The sequence below is a fragment of the Watersipora subatra genome, unplaced genomic scaffold (assembly GCF_963576615.1).
Source record: "Watersipora subatra unplaced genomic scaffold, tzWatSuba1.1 SCAFFOLD_80, whole genome shotgun sequence".
NCBI classification, from domain to species: Eukaryota; Metazoa; Bryozoa; class Gymnolaemata; order Cheilostomatida; family Watersiporidae; genus Watersipora; species Watersipora subatra.
The window spans coordinates 301,052-322,352 of record NW_027045388.1 but is presented as its reverse complement, the minus strand read 5'-3'; the positions used below and the strand labels follow the sequence as shown (position 1 = coordinate 322,352).

General features: G+C 33.3%; 1 protein-coding gene across 1 annotated transcript in view; it reads right to left on the bottom strand.

Annotated features, from left to right (window-relative positions):
• Positions 1 to 21,301, bottom strand: part of LOC137410410 (leucine-rich repeat protein lrrA-like) — a 166,571-nt gene that overhangs the window by 54,887 nt on the left and 90,383 nt on the right. The window contains exons 11-12 of the mRNA XM_068095830.1: positions 4,766 to 4,906; positions 888 to 1,030 (exon numbers count right to left, since the gene is read on the bottom strand). Coding sequence (XP_067951931.1) covers positions 888 to 1,030; positions 4,766 to 4,906 — 284 coding nt within the window. The remainder of the gene's footprint in view (positions 1 to 887; positions 1,031 to 4,765; positions 4,907 to 21,301) is intronic.

Here is a 21,301-nt window from a genome sequence, read left to right as displayed (position 1 = left end):
ATTTGACCACACTGTTGATGACTATCACTTGAGAATGATGTTTAGGCTGTCACTTACAGTTTCTCCTTTTGTACGCCATAAACTAAAATTTTAAAAATCTGAAAACCGACACTGTGCTGTGAACTCTGAGTCAAAGGCAATCTAATTGGTTCAATTTCCAACAAAATGATGGTCCAATTCCCTAAAGCTAGTATGTTATTATTATTGCCATTTTGGAGTTGATCGGCTAAATCTGTCGGCAGTGATCCGAACTTTTGTACAAGTGCAAAGGCAGGCCATCATATAGATTATGTAACAGTATGAACGAAGTGAGCAAGTGAAGGTAGTGAAGGCATTTAAGCTTTTCTTGCAGCAAAAATGTTTCAAATAAACCACGAGGGCAGCCAATTCATGAAACATGAAACATTACTAGTACACTCATTCTGTTGAGACGAGACATTTGTGATTAGATTAGTTGATGGCAAGTATCGGATCCAGTCGAGGCTGAAGCTGTGTGTAAAATACTTTTTTAACTTTTAAACAGCAAATATTGTGGTGAAAACTTAGAGCATTGTGCAGTAACGAAAAATTCTAGCCAAAATGATTGAAAAACCAGAAGTGTCAGTTGCTCTGCATCATAAACTTTATACCAACGCACAGTCACAGTAAACCTGTAGGTTCAATGGTCGATTATTGCACATTCACAATATGCATGATTTGTTGAGTCTCAGGTATCATAGAAGTGAAAGCGCGGTTGCATGATCAGTAAACGAATACCATGCATTAAAAATGTGTAATGCACAGCAAAATTGCAGCATTCCGCACACTAATGATGTGGTGCATTTACAATGTAACAACTTGGTTTGATGGAGTAGTTAAAAGTGGCGTATAAGTAAGATGAGCAATACCTTTGGTCATGCTGGTCTTTGAAAAGCCAATTTCCCTTATGTCAATGTGAGTGTGTCTTTGCAAACTCCCGAGCACTGAGGGATACTCTTCAAAGTAGTTTCCAAACAGCTGAAGGTGTCTCAGTTTCTTCAGCTTTTCAAAACTACAAACAATGTTTCATCCACACTTATTTCAGTCCTGGTATGCATTACCTCACTAGTTTAGTTAGACTATCTATTTTAGTAAGTTCAAGGAGCTGGTTCAACTAGTAAAATTGGATATCATAAGATTTGCTATAAGTTAAAGTGGCATGTTTACAGTCTTTATTTTTATGCTTACAGTCATAAATAGTTTTCTTAAAGGAGGGAGCAAGAGAAATGTGCATGAAATGTGTTTCACGCATATCATAGCGAATTGTAGTAAAAATATCGTAGTGAATACAGTAGTCGGGATGCGATGGTAGGAAAGAGGAACAAATGTAAATTTAACTTTTTACAGTTTATAAATGTTTAGCTAGCAGCAGTTGACGAGTAACACTTGCTTATGGAAATCAGCTTATACACCGAGATCAGCCTGGTCTTTGTGAGCAAACAAAACTATGGTTTATGACTAATTCAATTTTTTTTATAGTTGTTCTGGTATGGCCAACGTGGTATAAAAAGTAATTACAAATTGGGTTAAAATCAGAAGATGTAACATTGGCAATCTTACAAGTAATTCAAATAGTTTCTACATGTAAATCAGCAGCAGCCCACAAGTTTTCCTTGTAACGCATTGCAGAAATTAAATAGAAAATTAAGAGAAGGTTTCATGCTCCCCACTTTCTTAGATCACTTAAAATGCTCAACTTCCTTTTATGCGAGTTGAATAGATAAAGTTGTGGCTGACCGAGAAAAACAGAGAACATGACTTATTACTTATTAAGTTTTATGCATGGTGACTCAACAACAAATTATAACAATGCTAAAAGTCATTACATCTCACAGACCACACATGCACAAGCATCGTTATACCTTAGCACAAAAACTACAACTTTAAGTAACAAGTTCAATAGAGAACTGAAAATGCGGACAGTTATCTTTGTGGTGAGATAGTCAAGAAAGTGCAAAAACAAGAGCCATGATTGCTAAAAATAGTTGAGAGAATTTTGTTAAAGTTTTTGCTGAACAAAAGAACTTAACTGGTGGGTTAGCTGCTGTTAAACAAATTACAGACACCCCTGTAAGCAAACCTGCCTTTCAATGTTTTTTATTTAGCAGTATATACTTAATTTGAAAAAACAATTTGCGAATTTTTTTATTGGTATTATAACTTTCATGAAAGTCAAAGACAACATCATTTTTTAGGATAAATGTAATGTATTTCAAAGTAATAAATTCTTAGTTTTTTATTTTTAATCATCTTCCCAATTTAATTATTCCCTATCTACACTGATGCCTGTAAGAATTTGGAAACAAATTAGGTTGAGAAAACTCAGATGAAGATTGACATGAAATATTTTGTAGTGTTAGCTTTAAATATTGACGCTATTGATAGTGTGCCTACCTCAAAACCTTTATTCGAAACCCATGGGGCTGTGTTTTCAAACTTTCCGTTATAGCGATTTTGTATTAGAAATGCCGTTCAACATTTACATGTAGAAGAAGCTTTATTTTGTGGCTAATTTGTCAGATTTTCACGAAGTTAAATCTAACGCTTTTACAAGCAAAGCGATGCTAATTTTACCTATAGTTCACACTGTCCGTTGGGCAGAACAACATCAATGCCGTTAGTATCAGCATTCTGTGGAAAGTCGGAATTCCGAATTTTGATTTAGGTATAATTATGTTAGAAAATTTCTGAGCTCCTAGGGATATTATTCAAAGTTGTTATCACTGAGCTAAATAATTTTAAGATTTGTCCGTCTTTCGGTACTATAAATAAATGTTTAATGCACATTTACTGTAGTCCTGTTATGTTCCACCTCACTACTTCATTTGGACCATCATTCTGGATAGATCCTGTGAGCTGGTTTAATCCTTAAAACTGGTATAAAAAAGACTAGCTACTGTATATTTTAAACTAGCATTTTTGCAATCATTTTATTTTTTATTTGTTACGCATGTCAACTACAAATTGTTTTTTGTCTCTAGAAAAAATAGTGAGTTGCATGTTAATTCAAGTTTGTTTACAGCTGTCGACTACACATACCCAAAACTTTTAAAAAGCATTTTGATTATTTGGTGAAATATCATAAAATAAATTTTAGTTAAACCTAATATTTGTCTATTTATTATAAATTATTGATGTTAAATTTTTATAGATTATGAATTAGTTAGCAGAATATGCTGTTTTTGAGTGCTGTCGCTGACTTGGGCAATTCACATATTAATGCGTAGATATAGTTCATGGCAATGGAACGTCGATGAGTCACTCAGGCATATGAAAAGTTTACATGGTTGATTGAAAAACTTATATAACTATATATTATTATATATAGTATGCTATATTATTGTACCCATGTATATATTATCTGTGCGATGCTGGATGTCTGGCATTGCACATAAAATAAAATGATAACCAAATGAACTTGAGTAACGTTCCTGGTGAGCCAGGAAAAGTAAGTTTACATTTACTAAACAAATGTTGTTTTTGCATATGGCTTAACTCTTTCGCTACCATAAACCGATATATCGGCTTTCATGGTAATTCAAGTACAGATCGTAAGCCGATATATTGGCTTTTTAGTATTATGTCACTCTTCTTTTAATTACGAAGCCTATACAACAGCTAGACCAATCAAAATTAGTCTCCAGTGAAACAACCTTGTTGCCAATCATTTGCTATTAATATAATTTATTTTGGCTAATTTTTTCAACAGTTCGCGATGATAAAAGTACTAACCGTAAAACGATATATCTGCTTATCAATAGGGTTTCACTTTTCTTTTCATTACAAAGCCAACGCATTAGCTAGACATATAAAAACTAGTATCCAGTGAAACAACCTTGTTGCCAATCATATGCACTTAAAAAAAAATTTTGGTTTAACGATTCCATTTCTATTTATTTTTCAAAATGGCAAAACCAGATAATTATCGTCATGGCAAGGAAAAACACCGCGTTTGATCAACGCAAATAAAACGTTAAATATTGCACAATAGTGTAATAAACTTTGTACTTATCTTGTAGGAAATTTTGTTTTGAATAAGATGCATTTTATAGTAAAACTATATATATTTTCATTCTCAAGATATTTCTAAAATACTAGTGGTATATGGCCTTTTCGAAAAATTTGTTTTAATAAATTCGGGCAGAATATTCATTCGGTAAGATTTTAATGCGAGAGTGAAAAAGTTAATAACAGTTATGTTACAAAAAATGTCAAATTTGTTAGTTAGTGACACCAAAAACTTTTGACTTGGGTATTTTAACCACTGTAATGGATGTGATATCACTCATTCTCAGCTTAGGTATTGTACATGAGTAATTTAGATTGATGGTCTGACGACAGCGTGGTTCCAAAGATAACTCTCTGTAATGCACATTTTTAGTCATAGATTTCAATCGCTACAAATGAACATTAACACTACATCGTTTTACTCACAAAGACATTATGACGATATTTTACAAAAAATTTTGCTTATTCAGATAAAATTAGTTGTATTAAAAACATACAAAGCTCATTGGTAATGCAACACAAAAATTTCCATTGAACAAATTTCAACTTGTTTCTTCTCAAAAGCAGGAAGTCGTCTACCACAAATGTTCCTCACTGACAAATGGGTTTTTTGATAAACAAAATAGTTGCTGTAGAGATTAAACTGATAAAGATTTGATTTTCTAAATGGATTTGAATAACTCAGACAACCAAGCACATTTTACTGAGTGTGTGCTCGGCGCAAAGATTTTAGACTAACCTGCTTGGCAATTCAGTCAGCTGGCAGAACGACAAGTCAAGAACCTCTAAAGACTCAATCTTGGCTACTTCATCAAGAGTAGCAGGATCTAAAGGATTTCTTGATAGTTCCAAAGCTTCCAGCTTGGTCAATGACGAAATTCTTCAACAGAGAGTTAAAGCAACTTATTGTTACCATAAATGAACAAACCTAATTAATAACTAGTGGGAAATATCGAATAAAATAGCATTGGTATTATTTTATACTTTAAATTTACTATACTCATTCACTTTTATACAATAATAGTATATACGTGAATGAGCTAAAGTGTTATTGATGCTTCTTTTGTCTCAACTCAACCTGTTGAGTAGAGATCTAGAGCCTGATGATTGCATAAGCAAGAAATTGAGAGTAGGTGTTAAAGATAAGCACATTATCAAATTGTCTTCAAATTATCCGCAAATAAGTAAATAAAATATATCAATATATAATAGAAAAATATTAAGAAGAAAGTAAATTTTCAGTAAAAGCGCTACAAATCTGTCTTTTGTCATGGCTGCCATGTGCTGTTAATTTGTTCATTTTAGTTCATTCTGAAAGATCTCTTGTTCTTAATATTTTTTATTATTAATCTATACTTACTAATTATCTTTAAAGTTTCAAGTCTTGAGAGTAGTATAGTGAGAGCAGATCTACACATTTATGCACTTAAAGTTGGATTTTGGGTACATTTTAGCCCGAGAACCTCGGAGAATGGTGTTGTCTGATGGAAAGTTTGGGGGGTAGGTGTGTGAGTGTTGGGAGCTAAGGTTATGAAGTTTGAGAGGAATTGTGGGAAGGATGCGGTGCTGGTCGAGAGGAATTGTGGGAAGGATGAGGTGAAGAGGGCGATGGTTTCGGGTTTCGATGCGATGGGTTTGGGGTTCGGGTGTCGATGAGTTGAGCGATCGATCGTCGAATGGTTGGGGTTGGGTTGGCGACCGGTGGGGTGAGCGGTGTTATGTCGTTTCGGTTGAATGAACGCTGATGTTGGACGAGTTCGGGCGTGTCTATTCGTGGAATCGATTAACTGTCCATTCACTATTTATAAGTTAAGAGTTTTATATATATGAACATTATATCATTGAGAAGTTCAACTAGAAGGAATATAAAATTATGGAAACTATTCATAAGGATAATTCTAAAGTTTACAATTCTTGTGAAGAAGAAAAAGATGAAACAGATGGATTAGTTGAAGAGGCTGTATTATTACATAATCATTTTGATAACATCACTAAATCTACATCAAAACCGCTTCGACAAAGTTTGCTTCAATTTTTTGGAGTGGTTTTAATATTAATTGCAATAACTGTAGCTTCATCTTTGATTGAATATTTTTTTATTCGGATTACAGGAGAAAACATGAATGCTACTGTGAACTATGTAGAAGTATTTTTTCAAAATCTTGTGAATAATGAAAGTATGATTTTTGAAACATCTCCTCATCATTATAATTAGTTTAAATGAAAACTTCAAATGTTAGTAATTATCAAAACATGGAGAAAGACGGACTACAATCAATTGATGTGAGGTTACATTCTCCTTTCACATCTATGATAACAGGACCAACAGGATCAGGAAAAACTCAACTCGTTAAACGGTTGATTGAACAATCTCAATTAATATCTACTCCTCCTCCAATCGAAATTATATATTGCTATGGAATATGGCAGGAAGCTTTTGAGGATATGAAAGGAGTGGAATTTCATGAAGGATTGAAAGATCCGAGTACTTTTCCCAAAGATGGAGAAAATAGATGGATGATCATTGATGATCTAATAGAGGAATTATCATCAAATATCAAGATGGCTAACAATTTGTATACTCGAAAAAGTCACCATCTAAATATTAGTATTTTTACTATTACACAAAACTTATTCTTTGGTAAACTTAGAACAATTTCGCTGAATAGTCACTATTTTTTTATAGGTAAAAACCCCAGGGATTCTACATCAATCACATTTTTAGGAAAACAAGTTTTTCCTGGACAAGTTAAATATTTTCAGGAATCCTACTGAGATGCAACATCTTCACCATATTCCTTCATGAGACTGGACCTCCGACAAGAAACCGATGATACAATGAGAATTATGGGAAATTTCCCTCCTGTTGACTCTACGCCTATGATTATTTATAAGCCTAATTAAGCAAACGATTTTGATTTGTATTCCATAATTAAATAAAACAAGTATATATTCCAAGTTCTCTTTAAATATTCACCATACCACTTCTGTATCTTCCTCTGAGTGATTACTATAACATCACTAAAATTATCACATAGATATGGCTGAAACAAAAAGAATTCAACGAAATTTACTAACTTTATTATCTCTAGTTGGAGATTCTATTTCTTCTCAAGAATCGATTATTAAAAATGCTAAAACGGATTTAATTTTAGCAATTATTGATTGTGTGAAATTACTCATTAAAAGAAAAGAACGACTAACTGATGCTCAGTATAAAGCTTTGAGTCGACAAAGTAAAAACATCGCTCGACTGATTAGTCCTAGAACATCGAATTTGGAAAAGAAACAACTTTTGCAAAAAGGAGGGTTTTTATCGGCTTTACTAGGTCCGATCGCGGGTGCTATACTCCCAGGATTAGTTGAATGATTGCTCGGAGGATTGTTTAAAACACGAAGAAGAAAATAATTAAGTTATCATGGATAATTCTCCACTTTCTAAGAGAATGAAAAAAAACAGAGTAATTCTGCAAATACTGAACAGTCTTACCGATGAACTTGCAAGTTCTGCTTTACCTCATATGAAAGAAGAAGTAATTAGAACATTACTTGAAATTGTTAAAAATATTATATATGGAAATGTACCTTTAACGAAAAATCAATACCATTCTCTGAGTCAACATAAAAAGGAGTTGATGAATATTATCGATGAAAACAAACCTCTTAAATATAAACGAAAGATTTTGCAAAACGGAAAAGGATTATTGAAACGGATTATAAAGCCATCCCTCAACTTGTATTAATCATTCAGCAGGAAGATGAGCTTTCCTAAGTATACAAAAAAATTTTTTTTGGTTTCTGAAGACGAGTACAAAAGGAACCAATTTAAAAGTCAACAGGATTCAAAAATTATCAATGATGGCTATAGTTCGTCACTTCGTTTCAATCCATTAGAAAATCCAAGAGTAAGTAAGGTTAAGAAGACCAGAGATAGGATGCGTCAAATTTATAACGATAACACTATTTCAGACTATAACAAAGTTAATTTGTATGCAGCTGAACTTCAAAAATTTTCAGATGAAATGAATTCAATTCGGAGTTATCCAATTCAACAGTCTCCGACTATTCGAAATCCGATTTCAATGATGTCACAAACACCTTCAGCTCCACAAAATTCAAAAGAAACTCTAAAGAAAGATACACCTGAATTACCTGAAGATAATTCGTCTCAAGACTCTACAGTTTTAAAAGAATCGCCAAAAAAAGAAGACACATTATTACCACCGAAGTTAAACGAAGAAGAACCATCGTCAAATTCTTCTAGATCTTATTCCATTTCTTCAATAGTTGAAGACTTCGGTTCGATTCAGGATCGAACTAAAGCGAAAAATCTTCTGGAAAAATTGAAAAAGTCTGGAAATTATGATTCTTTAACCGGGAAAATAACAGGATCTACAGGAGAGATTAAACCTGAGAACTTACGAAATCTTCTTGAAAGAAAGATTCGAGTTAAAGATAGTTCAATTGTATCTTCTCCCTTTTCTCCAAGTTCATTTGAGAAACAATATAACTTATTTGAAAAAATTATCAAGGAGTCGAACTCGAATTTATCAAATAAATCAAAATCCAATTCGAATAGATCGTCTTCACGAAAACCTTATGTAGGAACAAGAGGAAAATGGACGACTTACTAAATGAATTCTATTATACCCCGGATCTACCATCTTCATTAGGTGGAGCACGAAAACTGAATGAAGCACTTCGGAGAAAAGAAAGCGAACAAGAAGTTAGAGATTGGTTAAGTGGTGAAGATGCTTATACGTTACACAAACAAATAAAAACGAAATTTAGAAGAAGACCTACAATTGTTGCAGGAGTTGGTGAACAATTACAGGCTGATTTAATGGATGTTAGATCTCATCGAGCTGAAAATGATGGAATTACATTTTTACTTACAATGATTGATGTTTTTTCAAGAAAAGCATGGGTAGAGCCTCTTGTTAACAAATCAGGTATATTGGTAGCAAAAGCCTTAAAAAAAGTATTGGATGGAACTAATTATAGAGTTTTTCAAACAGACAAAGGAAAAGAGTTTAATAATCGAGATGTCAAAAAAGTTTTGAAAGAAAATAAAGTAAAATGGTTTACATCTGAGAATGAGACAATTAAAGCTTCCATCATAGAACGATTCAACAAAACATTACGGGTGAAGATGTATAGATTCATGACATATTCGGATGATCGTAGATATATTGATGTTTTACCACAAATGGTAAAAGCATATAACAATACTATTCACACAACATTAGGAATAAAACCGAATGATGTAAATTATGAAAATCAAGAAAGAATCTGGAATAGGATTTATGAAAATGGAGAATATAGTTCTGACAGTACTCCCAAATTCAATATTGATGATTACGTTCGTATTAGTAAAGCTAGAACAGTTTTCGAAAGAGGTTTCACAATAAATTGGACAGTTGAAGTTTTTCAAATTACAGAAGTGCTTGATTTTGAAAGACCAATTATCTATAAATTACGTGATTTAGCAAACGAACCGGTTGATGGAACTTTTTATGAAGATGAACTACAGAAAGTAAAAAAACCCGCATTTTTTCGAATTGAGAAAATTCTCAAATCTCGGAAACGAGGAAGAACAAAGGAAATACTCGTTAAATGGATGGGATATCCTGATTCATTCAATAGCTGGGTCAATGAAAGAGATTTTGTTAAATAAAAGAGGATGATAAGGAATTGAACTTCATTGAAAGAATTGAAAATGTCGGAGTTCGTAACTCTTCCTTCTGATGCTAGTTTTAGTGACTTTCCTAAAAATACTAATTCAAACTTTACAGTTAGACTAGCCAGATATGTAGATTTTACAGAAGGACAATGGGAAGTTGCTCTAAAAGATATATCGTTTTTAAATAATTGGCCAAATGTAGTAGAAGGAATAATAAGCATCACAAAAGCGGAACTTAATGGGAGATTTCGTCGTTTCGACATAAAAATTGGAAATGGAAGATACGAAGATATAGATGAAGTAATTCAACGAACTCATGATGTTCTAAAACCCTTCAATCTCCATCCAACTATAGAATTCGAATACGACAAAATATCCAACAAATCTATGTTGTATGTAAGAGATTCGAGTGTTCAGGTTTCGTTTTCACAAGATTTCGCAAATATCTTAGGATTAGATCCGAAGATAACTTATAATGTGGGAAAACACGGAAACATCACATCTCCGGATATCAACTATGGATTTACATCATTATACGTATATTCATCAATTGTAAGTAACAGACTCGTTGGAGATGCAAATGTACGATTGCTACGAGTTGTCCCAGTAAGTGGAAAGAAGTTCTCTCGAGTTTATACAGAATTCAGTCAAGCGCATTACGTTGAAGTGGATAAAATTTCTACTGATGTGATAGAGACCCTTATAACAAGTGATGATGGAGAAAAAGTACCATTTGATGGAGGGAAGGTTACACTAACGGTTCATTTCAGAAAGAAACAATGAATTCCATATTAATTCCATATACTCCAGAAGACTCAAAAAACTTTTACATTCAATATTACACGTCTAATCAATCAGGAAATGGCGGATTGACACCATATAAAGGAAAGGGAGTGATGGGAAATGGACGACTATCAGGAATATTTAAAAAATTAGCAAAAGCTGTTGCGCCTCTAGCAAAAAAAACGGCTATCTCATTAGGGAAAAAAGGGTTAGATGCTGCATCCAATTATCTTAATAACATGGTAGAGAGACCAAAAGAAGAAGAAGAAGAAACAGATGAAGTAGTAATTCCAAGAGTTAGAAAACCTGGGAAAAGAAAATTAAATAACCGTAGCAAACCTGCAAAGCGACGGAGAAAAGCCACTCCAAATATTTTTTAAAATTTGAAAATGCTTTATATATTATTATCTCAATATTTTTTAGTTCATTTCATTGACATACATCAATAGTGAAAGATGAGTTCTGGAGAGATTGGTTCAACAGGTTTAAAAATATCGGGTTCTCCTTTTACGATAAACGAAAGTTTGGGTATATTTGATGTTCCAGGCACACATAGTTCGGTGGAGCGCGGATATTATAGTGAATTAGCTCCGTCACGTCTCAGTGAATATGGGCCAATTGAAATTGAAATACCTGGAGATGTAGATCACTATATCGATTTAAGTAATTCATATTTGCAAATCAAAGGAAAAGTAGTCAAGGACGATGGTTCCAATTTAGACAATACTGCTGCTAATGTAAATGTTGTACCAGGGGATGCGTTTTTTCATTCGCTAATCAAAACAGCAACATTCAAAATTAATGGATCTGTTGTTGAACATTCAAGTGATTATCATATGAGATCGTTCATAGAAACCCTTCTCAATAATAGCAGAGAAGCAAAGCAATACCAATTAAAAGCAGAAGGATGGTTTCAAGATGATAATCTTGCAAAAGATGGTGCGGAATTTGATAATAGTGCGGCTACAGCAAGAAAGAATCTTATTAGAGGTTCAAACTCGTTTGAGTTTTTTGGACGACTCCATCTTAGCATTTTTCAACAGGAAAGATATCTCATTCCAGGATTGAATTGTAAATTAGAACTAGACCGAAGTAAACCAAGTTATTGTTTGATGGCAGCAACAGCTACTCCTGGAGGAGGGGGAAAAGTAAAGTTGACGAAATGTGTACTTCATCTTCGAAAATTAAAAATCAACCAAACAATTCAGCTTTTACATAACGAAAAACTACTTAATGGTGTTAATGCAAAGTATCCTCTTTCTCGGGTATACACCAGATCTTATAATGTGAATACTGGATTAACCCATACTCAAATAAAAATTGCTGATAACACACTTAGACCAAATTTAATACTTGTTTCACTTTCATCACACGATGGAGAAAAAGGATCATACAATCGTAATCCTTTCAAATTTGGTCATTACGATGTGAGTCATGTAGAACTACAAATTGATGGACTACCTTTTGGAAAACGATATACTCCAAATTTTGTAAATAGAATGTATACTCGACCATATGTACAACTTCTAAATGCAATGGGAAAAGATCTTTCTTCTGAAGGAAGTGGAATTGGACTGAGTGAATATGAAACTGGACTTGCAATATACGCTTTCGATTTGACAGGAGATCTCTCATCCGAAGGATTTCATTTAATGAGACATGTTTCACTAACAATCGATATCGGTTTTCGGGTTGCAACACCAGAAAATGTCTATCTTAATACATATATACAAAAAGATGAAATGATGGAAATCGCTTCTGACTTTAGTGTTCGACTCAGTGGTGGAAGCATATTCTAAGGATGAATACAGCAAATATTTTCGATGTTCTTTCCCAAGATCACATGACTAATAATCATTTTTTTGCTGTCTGTGCAAGAAATGAATTTATAGAACAATTTTTATCGAATGAAGGAATATATATTTTTAACACACACTATTCTTATCAACCAGGAGAACACTGGATAGGAGTTATTCAAACAAAAGCCGAAATTAATTATTTCGATTCAACAGGACGAGATCCTTCAACATATCCAGATGTCGCTCAAATCTTAAAACTTTCTGGAATAAAGTTAATTAAATGGAATGATGTTCTACTCCAAGGTTTTCTTTCAACAACATGTGGAGATTACTGTCTTCTCTTTGCAATATTTTGGAGCAGAGGATGTTCAATAGAAGATTTTCTAACAGTTATGCTAAAAATTTCTGAAAAAGATACACGAGATCATGTAGTTCGAAAAACTATACTAGATAGATATGATTGGAATGGAAAAATTAGTAAAAGTCTTAATAACGAAGAAAATGAAGGTATTGACAATGTACATATTCAAGGAACTTCCCAAATTGTTAAATTACTAGAAGAACTGACATAAAAGTTTTTCTATATTTTACAATTGAATATACATATATACTTTATATCGAAATAAACTTGGTAAAAAATACAACCGAATGTTATTTACTTTTTTTGTTGAATATGTGTGTAGTTAATGCTGTAGAACGTATATTATGAATAACGAACAATAGTACATGTGAATAAGGAATACAATACAAGAGCATTAGAAAAACGTGTAACGCATCCTCGAGGATAAAAACAGAACTGCGTGCGCATGCACTAACCGGAAACGGCAAAGCCAATGATTCAATAACGTAACATTTTTGATATAAGTTTTATATATTGATATACTCACGCTGAGTTGGAGTTATCCTCAAAATAATCCACATATTAATCCATGTATGCCTCTTTACTAGTTCATCATCTTCATCTATTTACTGGTCGAGAGGCTGTTATGGAATGGTTAAGCCAAACCAAACAGGAGAATTCCATAGGTAAACCTAGGAAAACAATCAGGTCGAATGCCAAGGCGCTTGTCCACACAACAGCCCCTGAAAACAGCGACACTCAACGAACTTAATCGCGAGTAGCCGACTAACCGAATTCTAGCTGAAGCATACAAGCCTTATGGTATCAACGCTCGATCGACCCAAATTCTCAAATATAAGTAGGCATCAAGAGATGGTTAATGAGGCAGAATATTCCATCAGATCATGCAATGCTTATATAGTGAATTGAAGAATGATGGGTGTGTCCAAAGGAATTAATGAGGCGAAAATAGCAAACAGATTTTCGCGAAATTGAATTTTGCGAAAGTTGACTATATAATATATATGATGTGAAATTTCGCGAAATCCAATTTCGCGAAAGTCACTTTCGTGAAATTCAATTTCGCGAAAGTTGACTATATAATATATGATGTGAAATTTTGCGAAATCCAATTTCGCGAAATTCACTTTTCGCGAAATTCAATTTCGCGAAAGTTGACTATATAATATATATGATGTGAAATTTCGCGAAATCCAATTTCGCGAAATTCACTTTCGCGAAATTCAATTTCGCGAAAGTTGACTATATAATATATATGATGTGAAATTTCGCGAAATCCAATTTCGCGAAATTCACTTTTGCGAAATTCAATTTCGCGAAAGTTGACTATATAATATATATGATGTGAAATTTCGCGAAATCCAATTTCGCGAAATTCACTTTTCGCGAAATTCAATTTCGCGAAAGTTGACTATATAATATATATAATGTGAAATTTCGCGAAATCCAATTTCGCGAAAGTTGACTATATAATATATATGTGTAATTTCGCGAAATTCATTTTCGCGAAATTGTAAGCATAGAGAAATGTTTTGTAATCTATTTATAAATTTTCATTAAACTCACTCAAGCGTTTTACAGATGCTCAACTTTATAAAAGCAATCGAGAACAAATCATTATTATCATAACACTCTTCATAAGCTAACAGAATTCTGAGAAGGGTAAAATGTCAGAAGGGAAATGTACAGATAGTTGTGTTCAAATTTGGGCTACACCATGGGAATATTGTACACACGGACTACTTTCCTGTACATGTGGACATGTATATGATGGATTAGCACAATGTGTACATTGGTAAGTACATTTTGAAATTTTAAATTCTAAAGTTTTATATGAATATATAATTATTCATTTTATATACATCATCTTTTCTCAATTTTTAATGGATTTTCAAAAAATTAAACAGGTATCAAGAAGATGGTGAGGAAAGTGATGAAAAAAACATCTCGAAAGAAACAAACTCTCAAAATAGTGAAACGGAGTTGCAATTGGATTTACCATTGGATTATCCTATAGACAGATTACCTTCCTGCACATGTGGACAAGACGTATACGATGGCTTAGCTCAATGTATATTTTGGTAAGTAGATTTTGAGAATTTTAAAACCAAAGATATATAGTTATCCATTTATTTCATCCTTTCTCATTCCTCAATGTTTTATATATTTAAACAGTGATGATGCAAAACAAAAAGAAGATGATGAGAAAAGCGAGTCAAGCAGCACATACTTCTTTCTCGATAAGAAAGAATTACAATATTCTGAAGTGACAAGCTCTTCATCTCCACAGAAAACTGACAATTAGTATTTATAAAAAAGATTTTTTTTTTTTTTGAATGAATATATATGCAAATCAATAGAACCTTTAGAAATAAAATCTTCATCTCCAAAGATGGAGAATTTATATTTTATTGTATATTTTAAGATACTATTATTAAAATAAAATCAATACAATATTCACATATCATTTTCATTGTGGAATAAAAATTTAGGAAAGCATGAAAATTAGATTACAACTTTAGCAGCAGCATGCGATTATGATAAAAAATTTCGACATCCTGTAATTTGTCTACAGAAAAACTTTCATTTCCATAGCCTCTTTCTTTATTACTTGGAGGGGTATTAGTTATATTTCCCTTAAGATTTTCAGATGATGGAAGAGTTGTGATTCCACTTGCTAGAATGATGGTAGCGAGTGTAGTTGTGGTGGTAGTAGGAATTGTACTAGCGAGTGTAGTTGTGGTGGTGGTAGGAATTCTAGATGTATGTGTAGTTCTGATGGTGGATCGAGTAGTGGAAGAATTAATTGGAGCTGTAAATCTACCATTATTTTCTTCGAATTGTGGATGATAACAAACAAACTTAATAGGCATTGATCTCCATCCACAAAAGTTTGAACGAGCTGAGTTGCCTACACAATATCTCGCTGATCGTGAAGATGGATAAGCCCATTGAACAAGTCGTTCAGTAATTCCCAACCTTTGAATAATTTCATAACTAGCTATACCATAAGTACAATCCGAGGGGTTATGTTCAAATTGAATTAAATTTCGTAAAAATTCACCGTTAACCGGAAAAAATCCAAAACTAATAAATAGTAATGGAGAAATTTGAATTATATCATCTAGTTTTCTATAAAGACTCTTCATGTCTTCTCAAAAAAAATTTTTCATAATGAATAATTCATTCGACTTTCCCCTTTTTTATTACTCATCTTTAAAGAGTTTTATAACGAAGGGAGACTTAACCGATTCCACGAATAGACACGCCCGAACTCGTCCAACATCAGCGTTCATTCAACCGAAACGACATAACACCGTTCACCCCACCGGTTGCCAACCCAACCCCAACCATTCGACGATCGATCGCTCAACTCGTCGACACCCGAACCCCAAACCCATCGCATCGAAACCCGAAACCATCGCCCTCTTCACCTCATCCTTCCCACAATTCCTCTCGACCAGCACCGCATCCTTCCCACAATTCCTCTCAAACTTCATAACCTTAGCTCCCAACACTCACACACCTACCCCCCCCCCCCAAACTTTCCATCAGACAACACCATTCTCCGAGGTTCTCGGGCTAAAATGTACCCAAAATTCAACTTTAAGTGCATAAATGTGTAGATCTGCTCTCACTATACTACTCTTGAGTTCTATTTTTGAATATCTATTCATGTGCTTTTAATTACCAAATATATATACATAGATATATATATAAATTAGAAAATTAATTTGATCGCTTATATTTTTGTTCAGCTACTGACGGTTTTTTTCTAGTGGATTATTCAGGCTGTAGACTTTCAAGAAAGAGTTAAAGTTTACAGCCTGAGGAATGCACGAGCAAGAAACCGTCAGCTGCTGAAAAAAGATAAGTGAACTATTTAATTTTCTAATTTATACTGCTCCATTCTATGTTGAGCACTCTGATTTTAGTTCTAAGTATGATGCATTTCGATATATATATATATTTGAAATTTTTTTACGAACAAAGTAAACTTTTAGCAATTGCACTACAAATTTGTTTCGTGCAAAGCACTCATCAGACGCGGTTGTACTAAAATATATATATATATATAAATGTATATATATATATATATATGACTTTAATGCTTTGTTCTTTTTTTTAGTGGAAGAGAAAGAACAAAGCATTAAAGCCTATTCAGCCTCCATGGCCACCTCAGATCAGTTGATGGCTGAATTTCATTCGGCTAATCTGACAATGAAACTTCGCAGTCATGATGAGGCACTTGACTGGCACATAAAACCTCTTCATGGCTCTTGCTACCGAAAAATACCAAAGGTTGGCGATCTCCACCAGACATATATGTGGCTGAACAAAGGAAACCCAATGACCAATACAGAGTCACTACTCATGGCAGCCGAGGAGCAAATGCATCTAACAAGGCAACTCCAAACAAAAATCTATCACATTAGAGACGATCCTATATGCAGAGTTTGCAAAGATGCACCTGAGATCATCCAACACATCATCAGCGGATGCAAGCAGCTAGCAGGAAACGCATACACTGAGTCACATATTCATGTTGCAGGTGTTGTGTATAGAAGTCTATGTGATGAGTATGGCTTTAATAAACCACAATATTTTTGGGAAGCTCTTGGTAAGGTCGATGAAAATGATCGTGCTAAGATCCTTTGGGACCTCTACATCCGGACTGACAAGCATGTTTTAGCCAGCCAACCAGATATAGTGGTGGTGGACAAGGGGAACAAGGAGGAAATTATAATATATATAGCAGTACTCAATGATGACAATATAACCAGCAAAAAAAAAGTAGATAAATGCCTCCCTTTTGGAGAAGAGATTGAAAAATGCTGGAGTGTAAGAACAACAGTAATTCCAGTATCATTGGGGCACTGGGCGCAATAACACTGGCGCATAAAATGTGGCTTGCCCAAATACCAACAGTAATTAATTCAGGTGAGTTGCAGAAAAGTGCGCTATTGGGAACAGCTAAGATCTTGAGGCGAGTGCTCAAACTCCCAGGTCTCTGGTAGGAGACCCAAGTTAGAGCAGAAGTTACCACCCATACGGGGTAACCAGGGTGAGGAAACAACTTTATATATATATATATATATATATATATATATATATCTATTTATATATATATATATATATATTTATATATATATATATATGTGGGTGTGTTTGTGTGTATAAATTTATATGTGTATATATATATATAAATATATATATAAATGTGTATATATATAAATCTATATATATATACTTCTCAGTTTCTGTCCGTGTGTCGTCATATATTTTATATCTGTTGGTTTTCCATCAATAGATCTTAAAATCTTGATTTTCCACCATCTAATGGATTTGAACTCACTACGACTTTTGCACCGACGAGCGTTTAATTCGGATGTTCAACCACAGAGCTAAAAGGCCATAGTGATCAGCATTGTTTTTATATAAAATATACAGCATGCATATGTTGCTAATCAGTTTAGCCTGAAGTTTTCACAAAAAGTTTTGAGCTTTGTTTGCTTCGGAGCTTGAACATAAATTCGGTTCTCGACTAAACTGGCAACATGCGCATTGCAATTAGCAAAACTCCGGAAACGCTCGAAAATGAATAAGCATTTTACGCTTCGTAATATATTTACAAAAGAGAGAAACCATGTGGGACGACGCCTCCTCTATTGAAGAAAACTGGAGGTGTTTACAAACAGTTGTCAAACACTGGTATTAAATTTCAAAGCAATCTGATTACAGTAATAACTTGGATAATTAATCTAATATTTATTAAATAAGTCGTAGTTTTGAGGTATGCTAACAGCAAAATAATTTTTTGAGAGTCTATAGCATGTAGAGAACTCTTGAAACAAAACTATGGAAATAGGAACAAAATTAGGAATGAATCTTTACTAAAGCACATCAATGTAGCAATAAGAGCTTACTACAGAAGTACCTGCATCTGACCAAAATATCCAGTGTTCTTCATCATAATCAACTACATGTATGATAATCAACTTTTTCATAATTATGCAGCGTTTGCACGTTGTTTGATAAAGATGCATTTATCTTTCTAATACTACTACTACATGTCTTTAAAATAATTTTCAGCTTTTCTATTAAGAAGATTGTAAATATTTGATCACAATGAAGCATAGTCTTTTTATTGCTACCTCATGTTAATTGCTCACTTTCTTGAAGACATGTTTGGTATACACTTAAGCAAACTGGTTCCAATGTCATGAAAAATAACTACACTTAGTTTTGCAATTCTTTGGTTGTTTTGGCATTTCCATGTTAAAAATGGTAAACACATAGTGTTATGCTTACTGACACAACAACAAACAGATATCCTGTACACCACTTACCACTACTTTCAGACAGTAAACTAGTGGGTACCAAAAGGAATATTTAGAAATAACTTTCTATTTAGAAATTTAGAGAAAGAAATTTTTTGAATTATTTTAGAATATACTTTTGGTATGAAAGCTTTGTTTCAATCATCAATAAAATATACATATAGATATATACATATACATCACCAATAATATATACATAATACACATATGTTTATCTAAAATTGATCTAACAGACTTGTCAGCTTCTGTTCAAAAGTACAAAATTCAACATAAGAGTATTGTTACTTTAGAATGCAGAACAGAACAGCTTAAACTAGGACGATATAGGTGATCTTTTTAAGAATCAACTGTATTTTATTATGTTTACATTATACAAATATGTTTGTAATAAAATAAATACATATTTATTATGTTGTAAAATAAGACTCAAGATACTTTGCTGCTCTATTTGAACCTTTTGCCAATCAAATACGCGTATCATGTTGAGAATTACATAGTAAATCATTGTGAGAAAGACTTTCGCTGACTTTGGTCAGAAATGCAGAGATCTGTACATATATTTCACAACTATGACATGCAGACAAATGACCCTGGAGTATAGAAGGTTCATGTAGTAAATTGTTATCTGCTTTGCCAATTAAATGAAATATTTGATGAAAATCTAAATGCAGATGATTTACGGAAGATTTACAAACAAGGAAATATGACACAATATGGTCTACAAGAAAACAAGTCAAAACTAGGTAATCAGATAAGATTCACAAAATTAATTAATATGATCATTCCTATTTGTAGCATATGACTTGAGTTGAAAATGGTTTCTCTTTTAGGTAGTAAATACAGCATCAATAACAAATATGGCAGATGAAATATACCTTTGGAAATGGTGAATACGAGTTATATTTAGTTAATGTTGTGTTTTGAATACATGTTCTTGTTATTGTTAGCAGCAGCCATTTAAATGTTGAGGCAGATTTTGACATTGATACAAAAAAATTTGAAACATTGCATAATCGTAAATAACTTTTCGAAAATAATAGAAAAATGTTTATGTTCTTTGTTGTAATACATGCAGAGATATAGCAGTAGAAATACTAGTTGGGATGTATTAGCATAAAAGACAAGCAAACCCAGAGCTACGAGTTCGTCCTTCTTGAAAAATTATTGATTCGAGCCGTTTTTAAGAACAACAATTTTGGGCAAAATATTATGCAAGATTCAGGATCACTCCAAGATTTCTTAGATTATACTGACTCTAAAATTGAGGACGTGAAGAGACAATAGTCTGTATATATTGCTCAAAGTTATTGAGAGGCACGGGAATATATATATGTATATAAGCATATATGTATACATACATAGATATATGTATACATATACGTGAATATATATATATATACATAGATATATGTATACATATACGTGTATATATATATATATGTATACATATACGTGTGTATATATATATATATACATGTACGTGTATATATATATATATATATATATATATATATATATATATATATATATATATATATATATATATGTGTGTGTATGTATACATATACGGGTATATATATTTATATATATATCTATATAACAAGACAGATGGCACAGTTGGTAAGGTATCGGGACAGTGATCATTAGGTCATCAGTTCAAACCCCAACCACTGCACTTTTCTGTTGGTCTGCAGAAAAGACCTTTCCTTGTATAATGTCTACAACCTCTATGATGAGTGCAATAACCAAAGCTATGCCGGCTCGGACATTGCCCGATCAAACAAAGTCCGCGCTGCCGGTAGCTGAACCAGGAAAAGGCAGTGAAAAATGGGCTACTGGTTCAAAACGGATGAAATAGACTTGGACTGATAACACGGACCTTATGCAGTGCTACTTTATAAGTGAACCTCAAAAGTGGGGTCACATGGGAAGGATACGTCAACTGTGGGTAAACATGCGCACTGAATTGCCACTAACCGCTAAGCAACTTGTAGCTCAAAGGAGTAACATAATCAAGCGGCACCTCATATCAGAGCTTGAAGTAGATGAAATTAGGGAACAGTTCACTGAGGTAACTTCGACCAACGAGGAGTGCATATCAACGCACACTGTCACACATACACAATCATGTGTTGACTCACGGGTTGAAGAAGACATGCACTTAGACCGTGATCCAAGGGTGAAAGAGCTGGTGGAAAATATCATGCCAGCTGCTAATGATTCTGAAAGCAGGGTACCACTACGAAAATTTAGCAAAGCCATACATAAGAAGCTATTAGAAGACATTAACTTAGAACTGGAGTCAATC